This window comes from Rhinopithecus bieti, unplaced genomic scaffold (assembly GCF_001698545.2).
Source record: "Rhinopithecus bieti isolate Rb0 unplaced genomic scaffold, ASM169854v2 scaffold_16234, whole genome shotgun sequence".
Taxonomy (NCBI): domain Eukaryota; kingdom Metazoa; phylum Chordata; class Mammalia; order Primates; family Cercopithecidae; genus Rhinopithecus; species Rhinopithecus bieti.
The window spans coordinates 2,464,185-2,485,306 of NW_016808946.1; the positions used below are offsets into that span (position 1 = coordinate 2,464,185).

Here is a 21,122-nt window from a genome sequence, read left to right on the forward strand (position 1 = left end):
TGCACCACCATACCCAGCTAATTTTTTTTTTTTTTTTTTTGGACACAAGCTCGCTTCTTTTCCCGTGCTTGAAGGCCATGGGGCGATCTCAGCTCACTGCAAGCTCTACCTCCCGGGTTCACGCCACTCTCCTGCCTCAGCCTCCCGAGTAGCGGGGACTACAGGCGGCCGCCACCACGCCAGGCTAATTTTTTTGTATTTTTAGTAGAGACAGGGTTTCACTGAGTTAGCCAGGATGGTCTTGATCTCCTGACCTCGTGATCTGCCCTCCTCCGCCTCCCAAAGTGCTGGGATTACAGGCATGAGCCACTGCGCCCGGCCAATTTTTGTATTTTCAGTAGAGACAAGGTTTCACCATGTTGGCCAGGATGGTCTCGATCTCCTGACCTCGTCATCCACCTGCCTTCGCCTCCCAAAGTCCTGGGATTATAGGAGTGAGCCACTGCGCCAGTCAAGAAACAAGGTTTATGTAGCTCACGGCTCTGCAGGCTGAGAAGTTCGAGGGCATGGTGCCAGCATCTGCCTGGCTTCTTTGCTGCCTCCTAGCATGGTGGAGAAGGTTGAAGGGGAAGCAGACACGTGTAAAGAAGCAAACCCGAGGGGCTTCCTGGTTTTATAACAACCTGCTCTCCTGGGAACTAATCCATTCCCACAAGAGGAAGAACTCACTCATTCCTGAGAGAGGATGCCAAGCCCTCCAGGAGGGATCCACTCATGTGACCCAAACACCTCCCACAAAGGCCCACCTCCCAACACTGCCACACTGAGGGCCAAATGTCAACAAACCATATCCAAACCGTAGCACCTTCTGAGAAGCCGAATAAAGTATGCCTCAGAATTGTCCACGCCAGGGACGGAAGAGGACAGCTTGTGTCTACTGGCTCCATGTCCCACGGGTGAAGCGTGGCCCCAAATGGTGTTACCATTCACATGCTTCAAGGCTACATATGCCTGAGTGCCTCGCAGCTTCCTAAAGATGACAGAGGCTGATGCTGGGTGCTGCCAGGACACTCATACCCGTGCAGAACTGGCTGCCGCCACAATGGCAGGAGTCAAGGTGGCTGAGAGAGGCCGGGTGCAGTGGCTCAAGCCTGTAATCCCAGCACATTGGGAGGCAGAGGAGGGTGGATCACCTGAGGTCAGGAGTTCGAGAGCAGCCTGGTCAACATGGTAAAACCCCATTTCTTCCAAAAATACAATAATTAGCCAGGTGTGGTGGCACATGCCTGTCATCCCAGCTGCTCAGGAGGCTGAGTGAGGCAGGAGAATCGCTTGAACCTGAGGAAGTTGCAGTGAGCTGAGATTACCATATGGCACTCTAGCCTGGGCAACAGAATGAGACCCCGTCTCAAAAAAAAAAAAAAAAAAAAAAAAAAGTGGCTGAGAAGATGGAGATGGGACAGATGTATGGGGTGCAGGTAGATTTTCAGGGAGTGAACACATTTCCAAACCAATGTTTCAGCTGTTGGGAAGTTTCAGATCGTATGCAATTAAATTTTCCACACCAGATTTCAGGCCCTGAAGAAGCAACTTTTAAAAGGCTCTCTGTGGCCGGGCGCGGTGGCTCACACCTGTAGTCCCAGCGCTTGGGGAGGCTGAGGCGGGCGGATCACGAGGTCAGGAGATCGAGACCATCCTGGCTAACACAGTGAAACCCCATCTCTACTAAAAATATAAAAAAAATTAGCTGGGCGTGGTGGCGGGCGCCTGTAGTCCCAGCTACTTGGGAGGCTGAGGCAGGAGAATGGTGTGAACCCGGGAGGTGGAGCTTGCAGTGAGCTGAGATCGTGCCACTGCACTCCAGCCTGGGCAACAGCGAGACTCTGTCTCAAAAAAAAAAAAAAGAAAAAAAAGAAAAAGTCTCTCTGTGTGCAGCCAGCCTCCACTGGACCATGCAGATGGGACCCACTAGGGTTACTGCTTGGCCTGCTCCACTGTGGACCACCAGCATCTCCTCTCTACCATGGTGCCCAACTGGAAGCCCTGTGGACACTGAGCCATGCCATCGAAGCCATCAGACGCACGCCGTGGGGAGAAATGGCAGCGTGGGGACTCCGAGCAAGCCTGCACCAGCATCGAGGCAGAGTTTGCACTCCAGTCACTTGATGGTCACGTGGCCTTGGACAAATGATTCACTGTGTGAGGTCCAGGTTCCACATCTCTCAAACTGGGATCTTAACCCCCAGCAACCTCTTCACCCCAAAAGTCCGTGCTGATGTGAAATATCTAACATGTATGGTGAGCACTTAATCAGAGCTGTACTTTACAAACTCAGTTTATGGACATTCTAATCATTCGATTGGTATTTCTTTTTTTTTTTTTTTTGAGAAGGCAGTCTTGGCTCTGGTCCGGGCTTGGAGGCAGGTGACCGATCTCAGCTCACTGCCAACTTTCCGCCTCCCGGGTTTACGCCATTTCCTTGCCCTCAGCCTCCCGAGTAAGCTGGGGGACTACAGGCGCGCACCCTCGGCCCGGGCTAGTTTTTTCTTCGTATTTTTTAGTAGAGACGGGGTTTTCACCCGGTTGTTCGGCCAGGCAGGATGGTCTCGAATCTCATGACCTTCGTGATCCGCCCGGTCTTCAGGCCTCCCAAAGTGCTGGGATTACAGGCTTGAGCCACCGCGCCCGGCCTCGATTGGTATTTCTTAGGCACCACATACATAGGTTTTACTGTTTTTTTGAGACAGAGTTTCGTTCATGTTGCCCAGGCTGGAGTGCAATGGCACGATCTTGGCTCACCGCAACCTCCGCCTCCCAGGTTCAAGCAATTCTCCTGCCTCAGCCTCCCGAGTAGCTGGGATTACAGGCATGCACCACCACGCCCAGCTAATTTTGTATTTTTAGTAGAGACGGTGTTTCTCCATGTTGGTCAAGCTGGTCTCGAACTCCCAACCTCAAGTGATCCACCCACCTCAGCCTCCCAAAGTGCTGGGATTACAGGCATGAGCCACCACACCCGGCCTTGTTTTACATGTATGGGAGCCTACAACATGCCCAGTTCCAAGTTCAAAAAGGAATGAGAGCCGCAGTTCTTGTGGTCCAACAGTTTTCCGTTTAATGTCACACTGTAAATGACACCAATTGCACCCCAGGAGGCTCCCACTCTGCAATAGGTGAACCAGCCCGTGGCCCATGGCTGGAAAATCACATGTCATAGCTCTGCACAATCCAGGGGAGAAGGTGCTGCATGGACAGAAGGAACTGGGGAACCAGTGCCACTAAGAGCAGAGCTTAAGCCCCCTGTTTACTCTCGTAACCATCAGCTGTGGGCGAGACATTTGGCTCCTTTGCAGGCAGACCAGGCTTCCCAGTGAGTCATGCCGCTTAAAATGCTGTCTGGGAACGCAGAGAAACAGTCTAAACGCCGAGATGCTGAGGACAGCCATGCAGGTGGACTGCCACGCCCGGTTCAGCCCCTTTTTGGTCCCGGGAGTGGACAGTTCCCTTCTCCTCCCCACAGAAGGGAGGCATCTGATGGTGGCTTCAGCAGACAGTCTGGAGAAGGACCACTCAGGGTTTGTCTTGCTGACGTCCGATAGCCAGCAAAACCAGGGCAGGAGAACCCTGGCTCTTTAGGGCAGGTGGGGGAGAGGGCACCTTACCAGGGAAGGAGCCAGGGTAATTCGAGAAGCAGCCCACTGGGCAGGGCCACTCAGCAACCCCCTGGCGAGCAGAAAGGCGGCCACCAACACACCTTCCGGGCGGACTCCTTTGAAGAGACGTAGAACATAAGGGAAAGGAATGGCGTTGTGGCAGCGGGGCGGGGTGGGCGTCCTGCTTCTGACAGATCTAGTGCTGAGGGCAGACGTGGTGCATGTCTCCAGGTTTTAACCACACACAAACCGGTCATGGAAATTTGAAAGATATTTATTTAAAAACAGAACAAAAAAGCTTTGGTGTTTCAAAACCTGACAATCATCAATCACTAGAAAGTTAAACACCTCCCCTGAAGCCCCAAAGTACAAAACCACAGATGTCCACAGGCTCATAAGAAAGGGCGTGCAAACCCGAGGATGACAGCGCAACCCGCTCCCTCCTACAGGCAGCAGCCCAGCCACCCTGGGGACCCCGGGCCAGCCTCGGGACCGTGGGGCCTCCGAAGGCTGAGACGGACATCACTGCCAACACTCACCATCTACAGGGGATGCAAAAGCCATCTAGCAAAATCTCAACAAAAATAAATTAAAACTTCATCAAGAAAGAACACGATAAATTCGGAAAAGGACAGAACTTTCCCTAGACAAGAGTCTTTTCAAAAGACGGTCTATTTCCTGGGACAGAAGAAAGGGGGAAAGTGGAAGGAGTGAGTTCCATTTCAAGTATTTGCCATACAGGTTCGTTTTATTGAGTGGAAAGCTTACAAAAGGTCCACTGGCCCCTTCCCTCCCCACGTGACACTCGTTCCTTCCAATGCAAACTCTGGTGTATCCACATTCGCTTCTGCGTCACTGGTTTCCCCCAACAAGGCACAAAGGGCGGGTGCTTCCAAAGGATCCCTTGCTCCTGGCAGCAGGACTTTCAGTGCTGGGTGTCTTGTGCAAATGGTGGCTGAAAGCAGGACTGTTAGTTCACTCAGACACTGGGATCTTCCTGTTCAATTCACAAAACAAGTGTGATTATTGTTCACTGCCAACCCCAGTGGCCAGCTACAGAAATAGCCTACGGAGACATCCCTAGCAGCACCACACCCTGGCTCTGACCCAGCCTTGCAGAATGACCACGGACTCAGTGGCCTGGGCCCTTCTGGAGCTGAGTGTTCACTGGCTCCGCTCTGGCACGGCCCAGCTTCAGCCTGCGTCTGTTGAGAGATCGCTCAGTACCCCACGAAGGTAGTCTGGCTCATTTCCCCAACTGGGGGGGAACCGAAGGTGCCCTCAAGAGCGAGGGCAGAGAAGCCACCGAGCAGCAGGGAAAAGCAGCCGCCTGCCAAACAGACAGCAAAACCCACATGATGCACATTTGGCACCTGTCCTAGTGTAGCTAGTTCAGAGGCAGCTCACAAGGAAGGCCTCTGTGCGGTCCTTTTTGATCTGACTTTTGATCTGTTCTTCGAACTTGAGGAACTCAGCCCTGTCTCCCACTCTTCTGCTCTTTCAGGTCAAGTTCTGCTTCCTTTTCCAAGTCCTGGTCTTGGGCCAGAAACTAGAAGCCGCAGGCATCCCTGTGGATGTGAGGGGGCACTTCCCATTTCTCCAGGGTAGGATCTGGGCTCTTTGACTACTTGGGAGCATAGACGCAGAGCCTAATATACCTCTCTACTGTCACTACAGTTTAAAAAGAGAAGATAATGGAGAAAAGAAGAGAAGAGATGGGAGGAAGAGTAGAGGGGAGGAGACAGGGGGATGAGGGAGGAGAGAAGAGGAAGGGAAAAAGCTCAGCTCTTTGGGAAACATTTTCTTCTACAACTGCTAACAAAGGCCTCCCCCTAGAATCCCTGCTGGTCTTTCTCTGGAGAAAGCACAGAAGGCCGGGCGGCAGGGCACAGTAAGCAGCCTCACCCCGTGCCAGCAATGCTGATCCCAAGATGCTGCCCCAATGACAGATTTTGGTAGTGGCCAAAATCACCGCTACCAGGGGCAAACATGTCTCAGGAAACTGGAGGGGAATGCTTCTGTCCTGTGTCCTATGCTAAGGAGATGGCCACTCTGGTCCAAGGCCTGGAACAAGGGGCTGACCTTTGCATGGCATGAACAGGCACATGGGGGGAAGCTGGGGATCCCGCCAGCAGTTCAGACAGAGGTTTCAAGTCAATCTAGGGGCTTGTTGCAATTATTTTTATTTTATTATTACTATTATTATTTTATTTTTTTGAGACAGAGTCTCACTCTGTCGCCCAGGTTGGAGTGCACTGGCATGATCTCGGGTCACTGCAACCTCTGCCTCCTGAGTTCAAGAAATTCTCCTGCCTCAGCCTCCCAAGTAGCTGGAATTACAGGTGTGCACCACCATGCCTGGCTAATTTTTGTATTTTTAGTACAGACAGGGTTTCAACATGTTGGCCAGGCTTGAACTCCTGACCTCAGGTGATCCGCCTGCCTCAGCCTCCCCCAAGTACTGGGATTATAGGCATAAGCCACTGCACCCAGCCTTGTTATTATTTTTAGACAGGGTCTCACTCTGTCACCTGGGATGGAGTGCAATGGTGTAATTACAGCTCACTGCAGCCTCAAACTCCAGGGCTCAAGTGATCCTCCCACCTCAGCCTCCTGAGTAGCTGAGACTACAAGCGTGCACCACCACACCTGGCTAATGTTTAAATTTTTTGTAGAGACAAGTCCTCGTTTTCCTGCCCAGGCTGGTCTCAAACTCCTGGGCTCAAAGGATCCTCCCACCTCGGCCTCCCAAAGTGTTGAGATTACAGGCATGAGCCACCAGGCCCTGCCTCTAATTTTTTTTTTTACTTTTATTTGCTTTTTTGTTTTGTTTTTTGCTTTTTTGAGACAGGGTCTTGCTTTGTTGCCCAAGCTAGAGTGCAGTGGCACAATCACAGTTCACTGCAGCCTCAAACTCCTGGGCTCAAGTGATCCTCCCATCTCAGCCTTCCAAGTAGCTGGGACTACAGGCACAAGCCACCACACCCGGCTTGCAGTTATTTTTAAATGCTGAGATTTATGATGGGGTAGGAGAGGAGGGCTGCCCTGGGAAGCCAGAAGACCATCAATTCACACCTGGATTTCCACAGCTTTCCCTTCCTTGTTGTCTCCTCTCAAAACACTTGCACTCTCTCTCTGGTGTCAAGGGCTGAGGGCATCAGGACACCCATTCCTGCCCAGGCCTCACCCCCCCTCGCCAGGCCAGCCCCTTCCGAGACACAGGGCTGAGAGCAAGGCCGAGGTCTCGGGTTTCGACCAGACAGCGGCTTCCTACCTTACTCCTGAAGAGGGGCTTGGCTCCAGGCCCACAGTACTCGTTGTAGATGAGTTTGAAGAGGAAGAGGTGGAAGAGGGTGATGAGGGAGGCCACGCTGAACCAGAAGAGGAAGGGCAGCCCGGGGTCCTGCTGGGCCATGTGCTCATCATGGGCCAGAATGGCCTTGAGGTGCAGCGTGTGCCGCAGGTCCTGCAGGTGTGTGAGGTCGGTGGAGATGTAGAGCAGTGGCGTGATGGGCTGTGTCACCATGACTGAGAAGGTGTGGCCCGTGGGCACCGAGGTCAGCTCCACTGGCTCATCCAGGCAGCCCGCCTCGCAGGCATAGATCTTGACAGGCTGGCCGCGGGACTCCACGGACACATGTAGGTAGGGCTTGCCCTCGGCATCCGCCAGTACGGCCAGGTTGATATGGTCGTTCTTGTAGCGGATGCCATGCAATGCATAGCTGTTGTGCAGCACGTCGGGGTCAGCCTGGAACTGGAGGTGGTTCTCCGTGAACTGCAGCCCCCCAAAGCTGAGCACCATGCCCTGCAGGATGCCTGGGGCGCCGACCTTCACCAGCCCCTTGCAGCCACGCTTCTGGAGGGTCAGCCTCCACAGGTTGGAGAGCTGCAGGATCTGCTGGACAGAGGACAGCTGTCCCGGCCACAGGTTCTCGGCGTGCATGGTGGCGTGGCCACTGAAGCAGTGATCTTCATAGTTGAGGGTCGACTCCATCTGGTCTCGCTCCCTGTGGCTCAGGGAGGGGCTGAGCAGCGGGGCTGGCGAGCAGGAGAGCATGTAGTAGAGTGTCAGGTTCACGGTCAGGCCAGACGGCGTGTGGGTATCAGTGATCTTCTTCATTTCCACTCCTGCAACACCATGAAAGCTGCACGTTAAGGGGGAAGGACAGCTGGGAGGCAGAGCATATGAAATAAAGACCAAGGGCAGCAGAGGAGTGAGGTGTGCCTTAGTGATAAAGACAGCGGTGCCTGTCTCCCTAAAGTATGGGAGAAAGTCACCTGTCTTGTTTACATGACCAACTTGAGCCTGTGGGCCTGAAATCTAGAAGCCTGTTAAAAAGCAGTGGGGCCTGGTGCCAGAGCCCAGAGGAACACAGATTTAGCCAGGACTTGGTGCCAACCCTATGGTCAGACCTCCTGCGCCACATCAGTCACCAGTGCTGAGGCCAGTCTCAGGCCACTTCTCCTCTCTGTCCTTTCTCTCTCCAGTCCTGTAGCTTTATGTATGTATTTAGTTATTTACTGAGACAGAGTCTTACTCTGTCGCCCAGGCTTGAGTGCAGTGGCACGATCTCAGCTTACTACAGCCTCCGCCTGCCAGGTTCAAGTGATTCTCCTGTCTCAGCCTCTGAGTAGTGGGACTACAGGTGCAGGCCACCACCCATGCATAAAACAGCCCTGGCAGAAGCATTCAATAGATACTTGCTGAATAAACACGTGTTGGGCCCCTTTGCTACTGAGGGATTCAACAGCCCTAAGATTTAAAAACACATACACACACGACATTGTTTTGTAAAGATGACTATCCTCTTGCCCGGCGCAGTGGCCCACACCTGTAATCCCAGCACTTTGGGAGGCCGAGGTGGACGGATCGCGCGAGGTCAGGCTAAGTTCTGTATTTTTAGTAGAGACAAGGTTTCGCCACATTGGCCAGGTTGGTCTTGAACTCCTGATCTCAGGTGATCCACCTGCCTCAGCCTCCCAAAGTGCTGGGATTACAGGCGTGAGCCACCGCGCCCTGCCAGCACGTTCTAGCCTAAAAAACTGTCTTATTTTAATTTTAATTTTCACTTTTCTTTTCTTTTTTTTTTTTTTTTTGAGACGGAGTCTTGCTCTGCCACCCAGGCTGGAGTGCAGTGGCCGGATCTCAGCTCACTGCAAGCTCCGCCTCCCGGGTTTACGCCATTCTCCTGCCTCAGCCTCCCAAGTAGCTGGGACTACAGGCGCCCGCCACCTCGCCCGGCTAGTTTTTTGTATTTTTAGTAGAGACGGGGTTTCACCGTGTTAGCCAGGATGGTCTCGATCTCCTGACCTCGTGATCTGCCCGTCTCGGCCTCCCAAAGTGCTGGATTACAGGCTTGAGCCACCGCGCCCGGCCCCTAATTTTCACTTTTCTAATGTCTGCCTTCTCCCAACTAGGATTTAAGCAAGCACCATGAGAACAGGAACTCTGGTTCCCATCTGCACCCCGTGCATGGAACAGCCCTGGCAGAAGCATTCAATAGATACTTGCTGAATGGACTCAACTCTCTGAGCAGCCAAACACAAGGGTTCAGACGATAGGAGCCCTGGAAACCAAACCCCCCTCATCCAGAACGGGATTTTCTTTTCTTTAACAGTCAACAGAGAGGAGAGTTTTCACTGGGCGGGAGCATCTCAACCTGCTGAAAGAAGGCATTCTCCAACCTGTGAACCAGTTGCAGTCACAAATGCCAGGACGCACTTCAGCCTAGCAGGGGTTATGTCAAGAAGCCCACATCTGTCACCAGGCCGACTGCAGAGCTGAGCAAAGAATCGGGATCCACCTGCTGTTTTCACCTCTGCAAAGTGACTCTAAAACACTTCACTCTGCTCAAATCAGGCCCCACCTACCAGAACAAATAACAGAAAGACCTGACCTTTACATTCAAATTTCCACTACAGTCTCATAAAAACCTTCTGAGGTAGGCGTTATTGTTATTAAATACAGGCCCAGAGAGATTGGGCGACGAATCCCAAGGTCGCACAGACACTAGGCGGTTGAGCCGAGATTCAACCTCTGGTGAAACGCCAAGCCCAAGTTTTAACCACCCCACCATCACCTTCAGTGTCACCTCTGCAGATTTTGGAGGGACATATCTAGGGTGGACCAAGTGCTGACCAGGACTCACCTGGGCTGAAGAGCTGAGCCCAGAGGAGCTGGTGGTCTTGAAGAAGCTCCGCGGCTGGCATCTCCAAGAGCTCCAGCATTTCCTTCCGGGCCAAGTCCTGCAGCGCCTTGAGCTCCTTGGCTGCTTTGCTTTTGAGCACCTGGGAGTTAATGGGGCCAGAGACGTGCACCACCCACAGCACCGTCTCATCCAGCTGCGTCTTGGGAGCCACTTGGAGGCGGTCCACTAGCTTCTTGGCGGCCACCACCACCAGGTGCACCAACCCAGTGGGCGTAGGCGGGGACCGGCCTGAGTAGAGGAGGAATTGATGGTCTCCGACCTTCTCTAGGGTACTGGTGAAGGCCTTGGGGGCTGGGCCGGCAGTGGGCCCCACAGTCTGCAGCGCGGCCACGCGCTCCGTGGGGTTGTTGAGCTGGATGCGCTGCAGGTAGACGTGGGGTCGGCCCCGGTGCGCCAGAAAGTCCTCTTGCAGCAGCACGCAGTCGCGGCCGGACCCCGCGGCAAGGCCAGAGACGGAGGCGGGCCCGGGGCCGGCGGCCACGGGGCCAGGACCTGGGGACCCGAGCTGCAGGCAACGCACGCGGCGCAGCAGCCCCTCCCGCAGCAGCAGCACCGCCTCTCCAGCTTCAGCCACCGCGCTCAGCGGGCGCAGCTGCACGAAGGGCACGAAGTCCGGCGCCACGGCGGGCTCTCGCTCCCCGGGGGTCATCCACAACCGGTTGGCGGCCACGTCCAGAGCCAGGAAGCCGTTGGCCACCAGGGCCGGCACTCCAAGGCCCAGCGGTACCGCCTCGCCGCGCTCCCGCAGGCCGCGCCAGGCGCGGGTGGCCGCCTCCAGGCAAGCAGACGGCTCGGCGGCGCCCGGTTCACCGCGGGAACCGCGGGGACCAGGGAAGCAGGTGCAGGCCGCCCGCCGCTCGCCCGCAGCGCGCGGACCCCCCAAACCCACAAGCGCAGCAGGCAGCCGAGCAGAGCAGAGGAGCGGCGGGCCCCAGCTGCTCGACAGCAGTCCCGGCAGCCCCTTCAGCCGCTTGCTGCAGGCCACATCGGGCCGCCAGGCGCGGGCAAGGGCGCGGGCGGCCGCCGGGCCCGCCGCCCAGCCAACCGGCCCCGGCCGCCCGCGCCTCACTGCCCGCCGGACCGCGGGCGCCCACCCCGGCCCCGGTGCAACCGCCGCAGCAGCCGCCACCGCTGCTTCCTCCTTCTTCTCGGTGGCCTCCAGCCGTCAAACGCCGTCGGCCGTCAAACGTCGCCGTGTCTTTTACGACAGATGGAAAACGGGAGGGCGGAGGGAGGAGAGAGAGGCGGGCCGGAGAGAAGGGGGCGGAGCCACGGCGGGGGCGGGACAGAAGCTGCCAGGGGCCGGGCCACCGGTTCCCAGGCCCGAAGAGTGAAGTCCAGTAGAGTTAAGTGCAAGGGTCTGGGGAGGACTGGAAGCATCCAATTCACTCGCGAAAAAAACATCGACCCTGCCAAACCGAACACGTGTTGGGCCCCTTTGCTACTGATGGATTCAACAGCCCCAAGATTTAAAAACACACACACACAACTTTGTTGCTGTAAAAATGACTATCCTCTCGCCGGGCGCGGTGGCTCTCTACTGTAATCCCGGCACTTTGGGAGGCCAAGGCGGGCGGATCACGAGGTCAGGGGTTCGAGACCAGCCTGACCAACATGGTGAAACCCCGTCTCTACTAAAATACAAAACTAGCCGGGGGTGATGGCGCATGCCTGTAATCCCTGCTCCTCAGGAGGCTGAGGTAGGAGAACTGCTTGTACCCGGGAGGCGGAGGTTGCAAGGTGGCAGTGAGCCGAGATCATGCCACTGCACTCCAGCCTGGGCGACAGAGTGAGACATCGTCTCCAAAAACAAAACAAAAAAAAGACTATCCTCGCCGCAAAAACACTTGGAACAATACGAAAAAGTGGGGAAAAAAAAGAGAGAGAGAGAGAGAGAAGAAAGAAGAGGAGGAAGAAGAAACGAAAAGGGAGGAGGAGGGGAAGGGGAGCCATCAGAGGCCAGGAGTGGTGGCTCACGTTTGTAATTCCAACACTTTCGGAGGCCGAGAGGTCAGGAGTTCGAAACCAGCCTGACCAACATGGTGAAAACCCGTCTCTACTAAAAATACAAAAATTAGGCTGGGCGCGGTGGCTCACGCCTGTAATCCCAGCACTTTGGGAGGCCAAGACGGGAGGATCACGAGGTCAGGAGATAGAGACCATCCTGGCTAACACAGTGAAATCCTGTCTCTACTAAAAATATAAAAAATTAGTCGGTCACACCTGTGATCCCAGCACTTTGGGAGGCCGAGGCGGGCGGATCACAAGGTCAGGAGACAGAGACCACGGTGAAACCCCATCTCTACTAAAAATACAAAAAATTAGCCGGGTGTGGTGGCAGGCGCCTGTAGTTCCTGCTACTTGGGAGGCTGAGGCAGGAGAATGGCGTGAACTCGGGAGGCGGAGCTTGCAGTGAGCCGAGATCGCGCCACTGCACTCCAGCCTGGGCGACAGAGTGAGGGTGACAGAGCGAGACTCTGTCAAAAAAATAAATAAATAAAAATAAGCTGGGCGCGGTGGCTGACCAAAGTGCTGGGTGGTAATCCCAGCACTTTGGGAGGCCGAGGCAGGCAGATCACGAGGTCAGGAGATCGAGACCATCCTGGCTAACACGGTGAAACCCTGTCTCTAATTAAAAAAAAATACAAAAAATTAGCCGGGCGCGGTGGCAGGAGCCTGTAGTCCTGGCTACTGGGGAGGCTGAGGCAGGAGAATGGCCCGAACCCGGGAGGTGGAGCTTGCAGTGAGCCGAGATCACGCCACCGCACTCCAGCCTGGGCGACAGAGCGAGACTCCGTCTCAAAAAATAAATAAATAAATAAAAATAAAAAAATAAAAATGCAAAAATTAGCTGGGCTTGGTGGCAGGCACCTGTTATCCCAGCTACTTGAGAGACTGAAGCATGAGAATCGCCTGAACCAGGGAGGCAGAGGTTGCAGTGAACTGAGATCGTGCCACTGCACTCCATCCTGGGCAACTAAGAGAGACTCGGTCTCAAAAAAAAACCAAAAAAAAAAAAAACCCCAAAAAAACCAAAGAAACAACAAAAAAACACTAACCACCAGAAACTAGACTTCCCAAAAAATATTTTGTTAACAGACCTGTCTAGCTGCATGTACACCATATGCGGACACAAATCCAGCCAAGCGCTGTCAATGTCTCCACCACACCAAATCGTCTTCTTGATGTCAGCCCTAGTTTTAACTTATTAAATAACGTAAGACACTAAAGTCTCATACTTTGAAAATACCTTTAAATTGTGAATCATCGATGCAAAAGAGAAATTTTGCTTTGTATCCTGGGGAAAAAATTCAATATAAGCACAGAGGCAGACAATGGGTGATTGTTTCCACTTTGGTTTCAGTACATTCCAAAGCCAGACAGTGCTTCCCAGTTGTTGGAAATTAAACGGTCATTTGAGGTGGCCTCTGGTGGGTTGTGAGCAGACACAGAAATGTTTGCTGAGGCCAGTGCCCTTTAGAAGGAGCTGTCCAGGTGATCCTACAGTCTGCCTACCATTTTTATTTTATTTATTTTTATTTTTTATTTTTTTGAGACAAGAGTCGCACTTTGTCCCCCCGGCTAGAGTGCAGTGGTGCGATCTCAGCTCACCGCAACCTCTGCCTCCTAGATTCAAGCATTTCTCATGCCTCAGCCTCCTGAGTAGCTGGTATTACAGGCACCTGCCACCACGCCTGGCTAATTTTTGTATTTTTAGTAGAGATGGAGTTTTACAGTGTTGGCCAGGCTGGTCTTGAACTCTTTACTTGTGATCCGCCCACTGTGGCCTCCCAAAGTTCCGGGATTACAGGTGTGAGCCACCGCGCCCAGCCCTATTTATTTATTTATTTATTTATTTATTTATTTATTTATTTAGAGGGTCTCACTCTGTTGCCCAGGCTGGAGTGCAGTGGCACAATCACAGCTCACTGCAACCTCCATCTCACAGGCTTATGTGATCCTCCCACCTCAGCCTCCCAAGTAGCTAGAACTAAAGGCCCTCACCATTATGCCCAGCCAATTTTTTTTTTTTTTTTTTTGCTATTTTTTGGAGAGGCAGGTTTTTGCCATGTTGCCCAGGCTGGTCTTGAGCTTCTGAACTCAAGCAATCCTCCCACCTTGGCCTCCCAGAGTGCTGGGATTACAGGTGTGGGCCACCACACTCAGCCTTCTTTCTTTATTTTTTATCAATTTTTATTTTAGGTTCAGGGGTACATGTGCAGGTTTATTACAAGGGGATATTGTGTGATGCTGAGGTTTAGGCTTTTTTTTTTGAGATGGAGTTTCGCTCTTGTTGCCCAGGCTAGAGTGAAATAGCGCGATCTCTGTTCACCTCAACCTCGCCTCCCAGGTTCAAGCAATTCTCCTGCCTCAGCCTCCCGAGTAGCTGGGATTACAGGCATGCGCCACCACGCCTGGCTAATTTTTTGTATTTTTAGTAGAGACGGAGTTTCTCCATATTGGTCAGGCTGGTCTCGAACTCCTGACCTCAGATGATCTACCTGCCTCAGCCTTCCAAAGTGCTGGGATTACAGGCGTGAGCCACCGTGCCCAGCCTTGAGGTACTGCACTCCAGCCTGGGTGACAGAGCGAGACTCTGTCTCAAAAAAAAAAAAAAAAAAAAGAGGACATTTTATTATTATTTATTTTTACTATTATTATTATTAGGGAGGCTAAGTGCTAGTGAGAGGTGATCGCCCATCTAGCAGCACAGAATATGGCCATCCTACTGAGGCCCTTGCTCTTCCTGGGGCCAAAAAAGGAAATGAGTAAAAGAAAAGGATGAAAATGAGAAAAGCCCCTCATGGCACCAGGCAGCTGCCCTCCAGGCCAGCTATCCTTTCTACACCTTCCCTAGAAAGCTGAGTCCTGCACCTTTAATTGTCCACAGCACGTGCAGCACGTACCAGAAGTAACATCTGGACGGCAGCCACCACTGGTTAAAGAGACAGGTCCTCTTTCTCCATGAAGCTTGGGAAGGTTTCAAGTTTCAGCAAGTTGGTGAAGGGAACAGGAAATAGATACCAAAGGAGGGGAGGGCAGGCTTTGCCAGAGTGAATCCTTTCACCCAGAGAGGCCAGCAGCCTCCAAGATTGATTCCCCCTCCTGACTTAAAATGACTTTGGGCTGTGGGACTCCCACTGTCCAAGGGTTTTTTTTCTTTTCCTTTTTTTTTGAGACAGAACTCAGGCAGAAGTACAGTGGTACAATCACGGCTCACTGCAGCCTCAACCTCTTAGGCTCAAGTGATCCTCCCACTTCAGCCTCCTGAGAAGCTGAGATTACAGGCGCATGCCACCACACCCTCCTAATTTTTTTTGTGGAGACAGGAGGTGGGTGGGGGTGGGGCAACGGGTCTTACTATATTGCCCAGGCTGGTCTTGAACTCCTGGTCTCAAAGGATCCTCCCACTTCGGCCTCCCAAAGTGTTGGGATTACAGGCGTGAGTCATGGCACCCTGCCTCAAGCGTTTTGTTTTTTTGTTTTTTTTTCTATTTATAGTACATTACCATTAAGGTTCTCCTTGGACTACAGCAAATGGAGAGTGAGAGCTGGGTTCCAATGCTGCCTCCCTTGCTGTAGTTCTGCATCAGTTGTGTGGCGTCGAGCAGATTGCTTCACTTCTCTGGGCCTGTTTTCTCATTTTGCAGATGGGACAATACTGCTTAATTAGCAAGGCTGCTGTGAGCAGGGAATGAGGGAGAGTTTTGAAAACTGAAACAGGGCCAGGCGCATTGGCTCACATGTGTAATCCCAGCACTTCGGGAGGCTGAGGAAGGCGGATGTCTTAAGCTCAGGAGTTTGAGACCAGTCTGGCTAACATGGTGAAACCCTGTCTCTAAAAAAAAAAAAAAAAAAAAAAATTAGCCAGGCAAGGTGCATGCCTGTAGTCCCAGCTACTCAGGAGGCTAAGGTGGGAGAATCACCTGAGCCCAGGAAGTTGAGGCTGCAGTAGGCCATAATCACATCACTGTACTCCAGCCTGGGCAACAAAGTGAGACCCTGTCTCAAAAAAAAAAAAATTTTCTCAATTGAACCAGCCAATACATGCTCCTTCTCCCTCTGCTCCTCCTGGCATTTCCTCTTCCTCCAGGGTCTGGAGTCTGAGTTTGCATCCTCCTGAACCCAAAACATCCGGTGGATTCTGGCACCAAGTCCTGTCTCCAGATGCTGAAACTCCCAGTTCTGGGTCCCAGCTGGGAGGTAGAAGCCCTGGATTCCGCTCACGCCTCTTCCTTTTTCTTGCCTTGTGACCTTGAGCTTGCTGCCCAGTCGTCTGGATATCGCTTGTACTATCTGTACAATGAGCACATCTCCATACAGTACAATGAGCACATCTCCATACAATGAGATGATTTCCGCGGTTCCCAGTGACTGACTCTATCTTTGTTTTTTTAATAGAGATGGGGGAGGAGTCTTGCTATAGTGCCCAGGCTGGTCTGGAACTCCTGGGCCCAAGCAGTCCTCCCGCCTTGGCCTCCCAAAGTGCTGGGATTACAGGCATGAGTCTCTGTGCCGGCCTGTACCTATATTCTAAAAACAGCATTTATTGATTTTGTTTGAATATATATTTTTTTCAAGACGTAGTTTTGCTCTTGTTGCCCAGGCTAGAGTACAGTGCAATGGTGCGATCTCAGCTCACCACAACCTCCACCTCCCAGATTCAAGAAATTCTCCAGGCTGGGCACAGTGGCTCAAGCCTGTAATCCCAGCACTTTGGGAGGCCAAGATGGGCGGATCACGAGGTCAGGAGATCGAGACCATCCTGGCTAACATGGTGAAACCCCGTCTCTACTAAAAAATAAAAAATAAAAAAAAAAACTAGCCGGGCGAGGTGGTGGGAGCTACTCGGGAGGCTGAGGCAGGAGAATGGCGTAAACCCAGGAGGCGGAGCTTGCAGTGAGCTGAGATCCGGCCACTGCACTCCAGCCTGGGTGACAGAGCGAGACTCTGTCTCAAAAAAAAAAAAAGAAATTCTCCTGCCTCAGCCTCCCAAGTAGCTGGGATTACAGGCGTGCACCACCATGCCTGGAGAATTTTGTATTTTTAGTGGAGACAAGGTTTCTCCATGTTGGTCAGGTTGGTCTCGAACTCCCGACCTCAGGTGATCTGCCTGCCTCCGCCTCCCAAAGTGCTGGGATTACAGGCGTGAGCCACCGTGCCCGGCCGATTTTGTTTGAATTTTACAAATAGTATATGTTTATTGAAAAAAAAGTGAAAAATATAAATAACAAAATAACTACCTAGAAATAATATAAAACATCAAAAATTATCTATATAAATATGAAATAATTCCACAACCTGGAAATAATCACAGTAAACATTTGGCTATAATTTTCTTCTAGCATTGTCTCTATGCATGTATACATTGATAAGAATATATTTTTGGCCAGGCACGATGGCTCACGCCTATAATCCCAACACTTTGGGAGGCCGAGGCGGGTGGATCACGAAGTCAGGAGTTCAAGACCAGCCTGGCCAAGACGGTGAAACCCCATCTCAACTAAAAATACAAAAATGAGCTGGGCATGGTGGCAGGCACCTGTAATCCCAGCTACTCGGGAGGCTGAGGCAAGGAATTGCTTGAACCCGGGAAGCAGAGGTTGCAGTGAGCCGAGATCGTGCCACTGCACTCCAGCCTGGGCTACAGAGGGAGACTCCATCTCAAAAAAAAAAAAAAAAAAAATTGTATTTTACTGAGTGGAACCATACTGTATATTCTGTTTTTCCACTTAACATCATACGGGTAGTGTATTTCCCTGGCTGCAGCATCTGCATGCTGTTTTGTTTTTATTTTTTGGTTTGTTTGTTTTTTTGAGACAAGGTCTGACTCGCTTGCCCAGGCTGGAGTGCAGTGGTGCGATCATGGCTCACTACAACCTCCACCTCCCGGGCTCAAGTGATCCTCCTCACTCAGCCTCCTGAGTAGCTGGGACTACGGGCACATGCCACCATGCCCAGCTAATTTTTGTATTTTAGTAGAGAAGGGGGTTTCACCATGTTGCCCAGGCTGGTCTTGAATTCCTGGGCTCAAGCAATCCGCCTGTCTTGGCCTCCCAAAGTACTGGGATTACAGGCATGAACCACCGCACCCAGCCCATCTGAATGCTGTTGATTTAAATCTCTTCCCAGCACTGACTCACAGCCTGCTCTATGTCGTCCATTGACATTCGTGACATTCCTTCTCTCCCACCCCTTTGCCCCCTGCCAGCCTCGGGTTGCACCTGCCACCCACTCCTCTGGAGCCTAATCAGCTGGGAAAAGGCTCCTTGGGTCCCTGTCTGAGGTTTCTTTCTTTCTTTTTTTTTTTTTTAGACATTGTCTCACTCTGTTGCCCAGGCTGGAGTGCAGTGCAGTGGTGCAATCTTGGCTCACTGCAAACTCTGCCTCCTGGGTTCAAGCGATTCTACTGCCTCAGCCTCCTGAGTATCTGGGATTATAGGCACGCACCACCACGTCTGGCTAATTTTTGTATTTTAGTAAAGACAGGGTTTCAACCATGTTGGTCAAACAGGTCTTGAACTCCTAACCTTGTGATCTGCTCGCCTTGGCCTCCCAAAGTGCTGGGATTACAGGCGTGAGCCACTGCGCCCAGCCTCTGTCTGAGGTTTCTTCCAAGGAAGGAAGGATTTTTGTTCAGAGGTGGCTGCCCCTGTCTGACATCTGGTCCAGAAGCCCTTACTCTAGAGACCATTGAGTTGTTTGTTGGGCTTTGGGCATCTGTGAAGAGGTCCTAAAAACTTTCATTGATTCGTTTATTCATTTAACAATTAATCTCTGTCGGATGCCGGCCGGGCGCGGTGGCTCAAGCCTGTAATCCCAGCACTTTGGGAGGCCGAGACGGGCGGATCACGAGGTCAGGAGATCAAGACCATCCTGGCTAACACGGTGAAACCCCGTCTCTACTAAAAAAAATACAAAAAACTAGCTGGGCGAGGTGGCCGGCGCCTGTAGTCCCAGCTACTGGGGAGGCTGAGGCGGGAGAATGGCGTAAACCCGGGAGGTGGAGCTTGCAGTGAGCCGAGATCGCGCCACTGCACTCCAGCCTGGGCGACAGAGCGAGACTCCATCTCAAAAACAAACAAACAAAAAACACACAAAAAACAATTAATCTCTGTAGGGTGTGGTGGCTCAGCCTGTAACCCCAGCACTTTGGGAGGCAGGAAGATCCCTTGAGCCCAGGAGTTCGAGACCAGCCTGGGTAACATAGGGAGACCCTTGTCTCTACAAAAAGTAGAATAATCGGCCAGGTGCAGTGGCTTACGCCTGTAATCCCAGCACTTTAGGAGGCCAAGGCGGGCAGATCACCTGAGGTAGGGAGTTCAAGACCAGCATGATCAACATGATCAACATAGAGAAACCCTGCCTCTACTAAAAATAGAAAATTAGCTGGGCATGGTGGCGCATGCCTGTAATCCCAGCTACTCGGGAGGCTGAAGCAGGAGAATCGCTTGAACCCGGGAGGCAGAGGTTGCCGTGAGTGGAGATCTCGCCATTGCACTCCAGCCTGGGCTAACAAGAGTGAAACTCCGTCTCAAAAAAAAAAAAAAAAAAAAAGTAGAAAAATTAGCCAGGGATGGTGGCTCAGGCCTGTGATCCCACCTACTCGGGAGGCTGAGATGGGAGGATCACTTGAGCCCGGGAGGTTGAGGCTGCAGTGAGCGGTGATCATGCCACTGCACTCCAGCGTGGGCAACTGAACGCAACTTGGTCTGAAAAAAATGGAAAAAAAAACAAAACAACAACAAAAAAACCTCAGAAGCGAGACTTTCCTTGGCTCAGAGGTTTGCCTCCCAGGGACACAAAGGTAGATCAACTGATTGCCTTTTGGGGAGAATGGAGACGGGCTTCCTGCATTTCCAGTGCCTGGGTGGGCCACGTAGGGGTGTCTGCGTCTCTGAACGAATCCCTGCCCACCCTCACCTCTTGGGTTTGGGGAAGGTCTAATGAAATCATGAAAACTGACTTCCTTGGGGCTTGACCTGGGGTTGCTCTAAGTGCGCTACAGGTATCGCCATTAACCCGTGCAAGACCCAATGAACAGGCGCTATCATAAGCCCCACTTTTCAGGCGAGCAAACAGGGGCTCACGGTTATCGATGCCATGGAGCGTTGGCCCAGAACCTGGGGTCTAGAAATCGTGGCCTCGCCCTCCTCTCACCGCCCTCTTCCTGGTCGGAGTGAAGCCCCCAGAGAAGGGAAGGAGGAGGCAGGGCCTGGCGGAAGCCCCGGGAGCTGCACAGACAGGCTGTGGGAGCTGTCCCGACAGGGAGAGGCCGGGGCTTGGGCACATCTGCAGAAAAACCCTTCCCCCCAGGGCAGGCGGCGGGGAGGGCGTGGAGGGGCGGGGCGTTGCCGCCCCCGGGGCGGGCCCAGTGCGTGGCAGCGGGACCTGCGGCCCCGTCGCGAAGTTTCCAGCCCTGCGAGCGTCGCCGGGTCGGCCGATCATCCTCATACCTCGGCCATGCGGCCCCTGCTGCTCCTGGCGCCGCTGGGCTGGCTGCTGCTGGCTGAAGCGAAGGGCGACGCCAAGCCGGAGGGTGAGGGAGCGAAGGCCGGGGGCGGGAGCGCGGATCCGGGCGGGAGGGCTGGTCCCAGGCTGCCTCCCTGGGAACGACCTGAATGGGAGGCCTGGGCTGGAGAGGGAGTCTGGGTTCCGGCTCCTCGTCCACTTACTCGCTGGTGACTTGAACAAATCACTTCCCCTCTTGGGGTTGCGGTTCCTCCTTCGGGAAGGAAAGGGTGACAGCTGAGTTCCATTCAGCACAGAAAGGCTCAAATAATAATAGTTCTCATAATAATAACCGGCAATGGCTATTCTGCGGAGTGCTCACTATGGGCAAGGCATCAGTTAGGCTTGATTGCTACCCTGGTAAGTGTTTCCTTCTATTATCCCCGTTTTCCAGCTGGGCGAACTGAGGCTCCAGAGTTCATTCACTTGCCCAAGATCATACAACTTGTGGGCCTTGGAACCAGGATTTACCCCACCCACCCAGGTGTCTGGTTCCAGAGCCAGGAGACCTCATTACTATGGGAGTGAGGGGTCTTGAGGGGGACAGGGGAGGGATGGGGGTAGAAGGTGTGGCTCACTTTGTGGAGCAGTTTGTGCTTTCACACATGTCCCCTGTGGTCTGCTGAGCCCCTGCCAGGGTGGTCTTCCTCTCTGCAGTTTATTTTTTTATTTTATTTAATTAATTAATTTATTTTTGAGACGGAGTCTTGCTCTGTCGCCCAGGCTGGAATGCAGTGTGTGATCTCGGCTTACTGCAACCTCTGCCTCCCAGGTAGAGGCAATTCTTTTTTTTTTTTTTTTTTTTTTT

The 21,122-nt window shown here is 52.8% G+C and overlaps 2 protein-coding genes across 2 annotated transcripts in view; one reads left to right on the forward strand and one right to left on the reverse strand.

Moving 5' to 3' along the window:
- Positions 1-3,851: 3,851 nt before the first annotated feature.
- KIAA2013 (KIAA2013 ortholog) lies at positions 3,852-17,973 on the reverse strand. The gene is given in 6 exon segments (XM_017887917.1): positions 3,852-4,590; positions 6,868-7,721; positions 9,743-10,619; positions 10,621-10,662; positions 10,665-10,958; positions 17,947-17,973. Coding segments are annotated over 6 exon segments (2,112 nt in total). The 3' UTR covers positions 3,852-4,572.
- Positions 17,974-19,780: 1,807 nt separating this feature from the next.
- PLOD1 (procollagen-lysine,2-oxoglutarate 5-dioxygenase 1) overlaps positions 19,781-21,122 on the forward strand; it is a 44,548-nt gene continuing 43,206 nt past the window's right edge. The window contains exon 1 of the mRNA XM_017887918.1: positions 19,781-20,342. Within this exon, the coding sequence (XP_017743407.1) occupies positions 19,907-20,342 (436 nt within the window). The 5' untranslated portion in view covers positions 19,781-19,906. The remainder of the gene's footprint in view (positions 20,343-21,122) is intronic.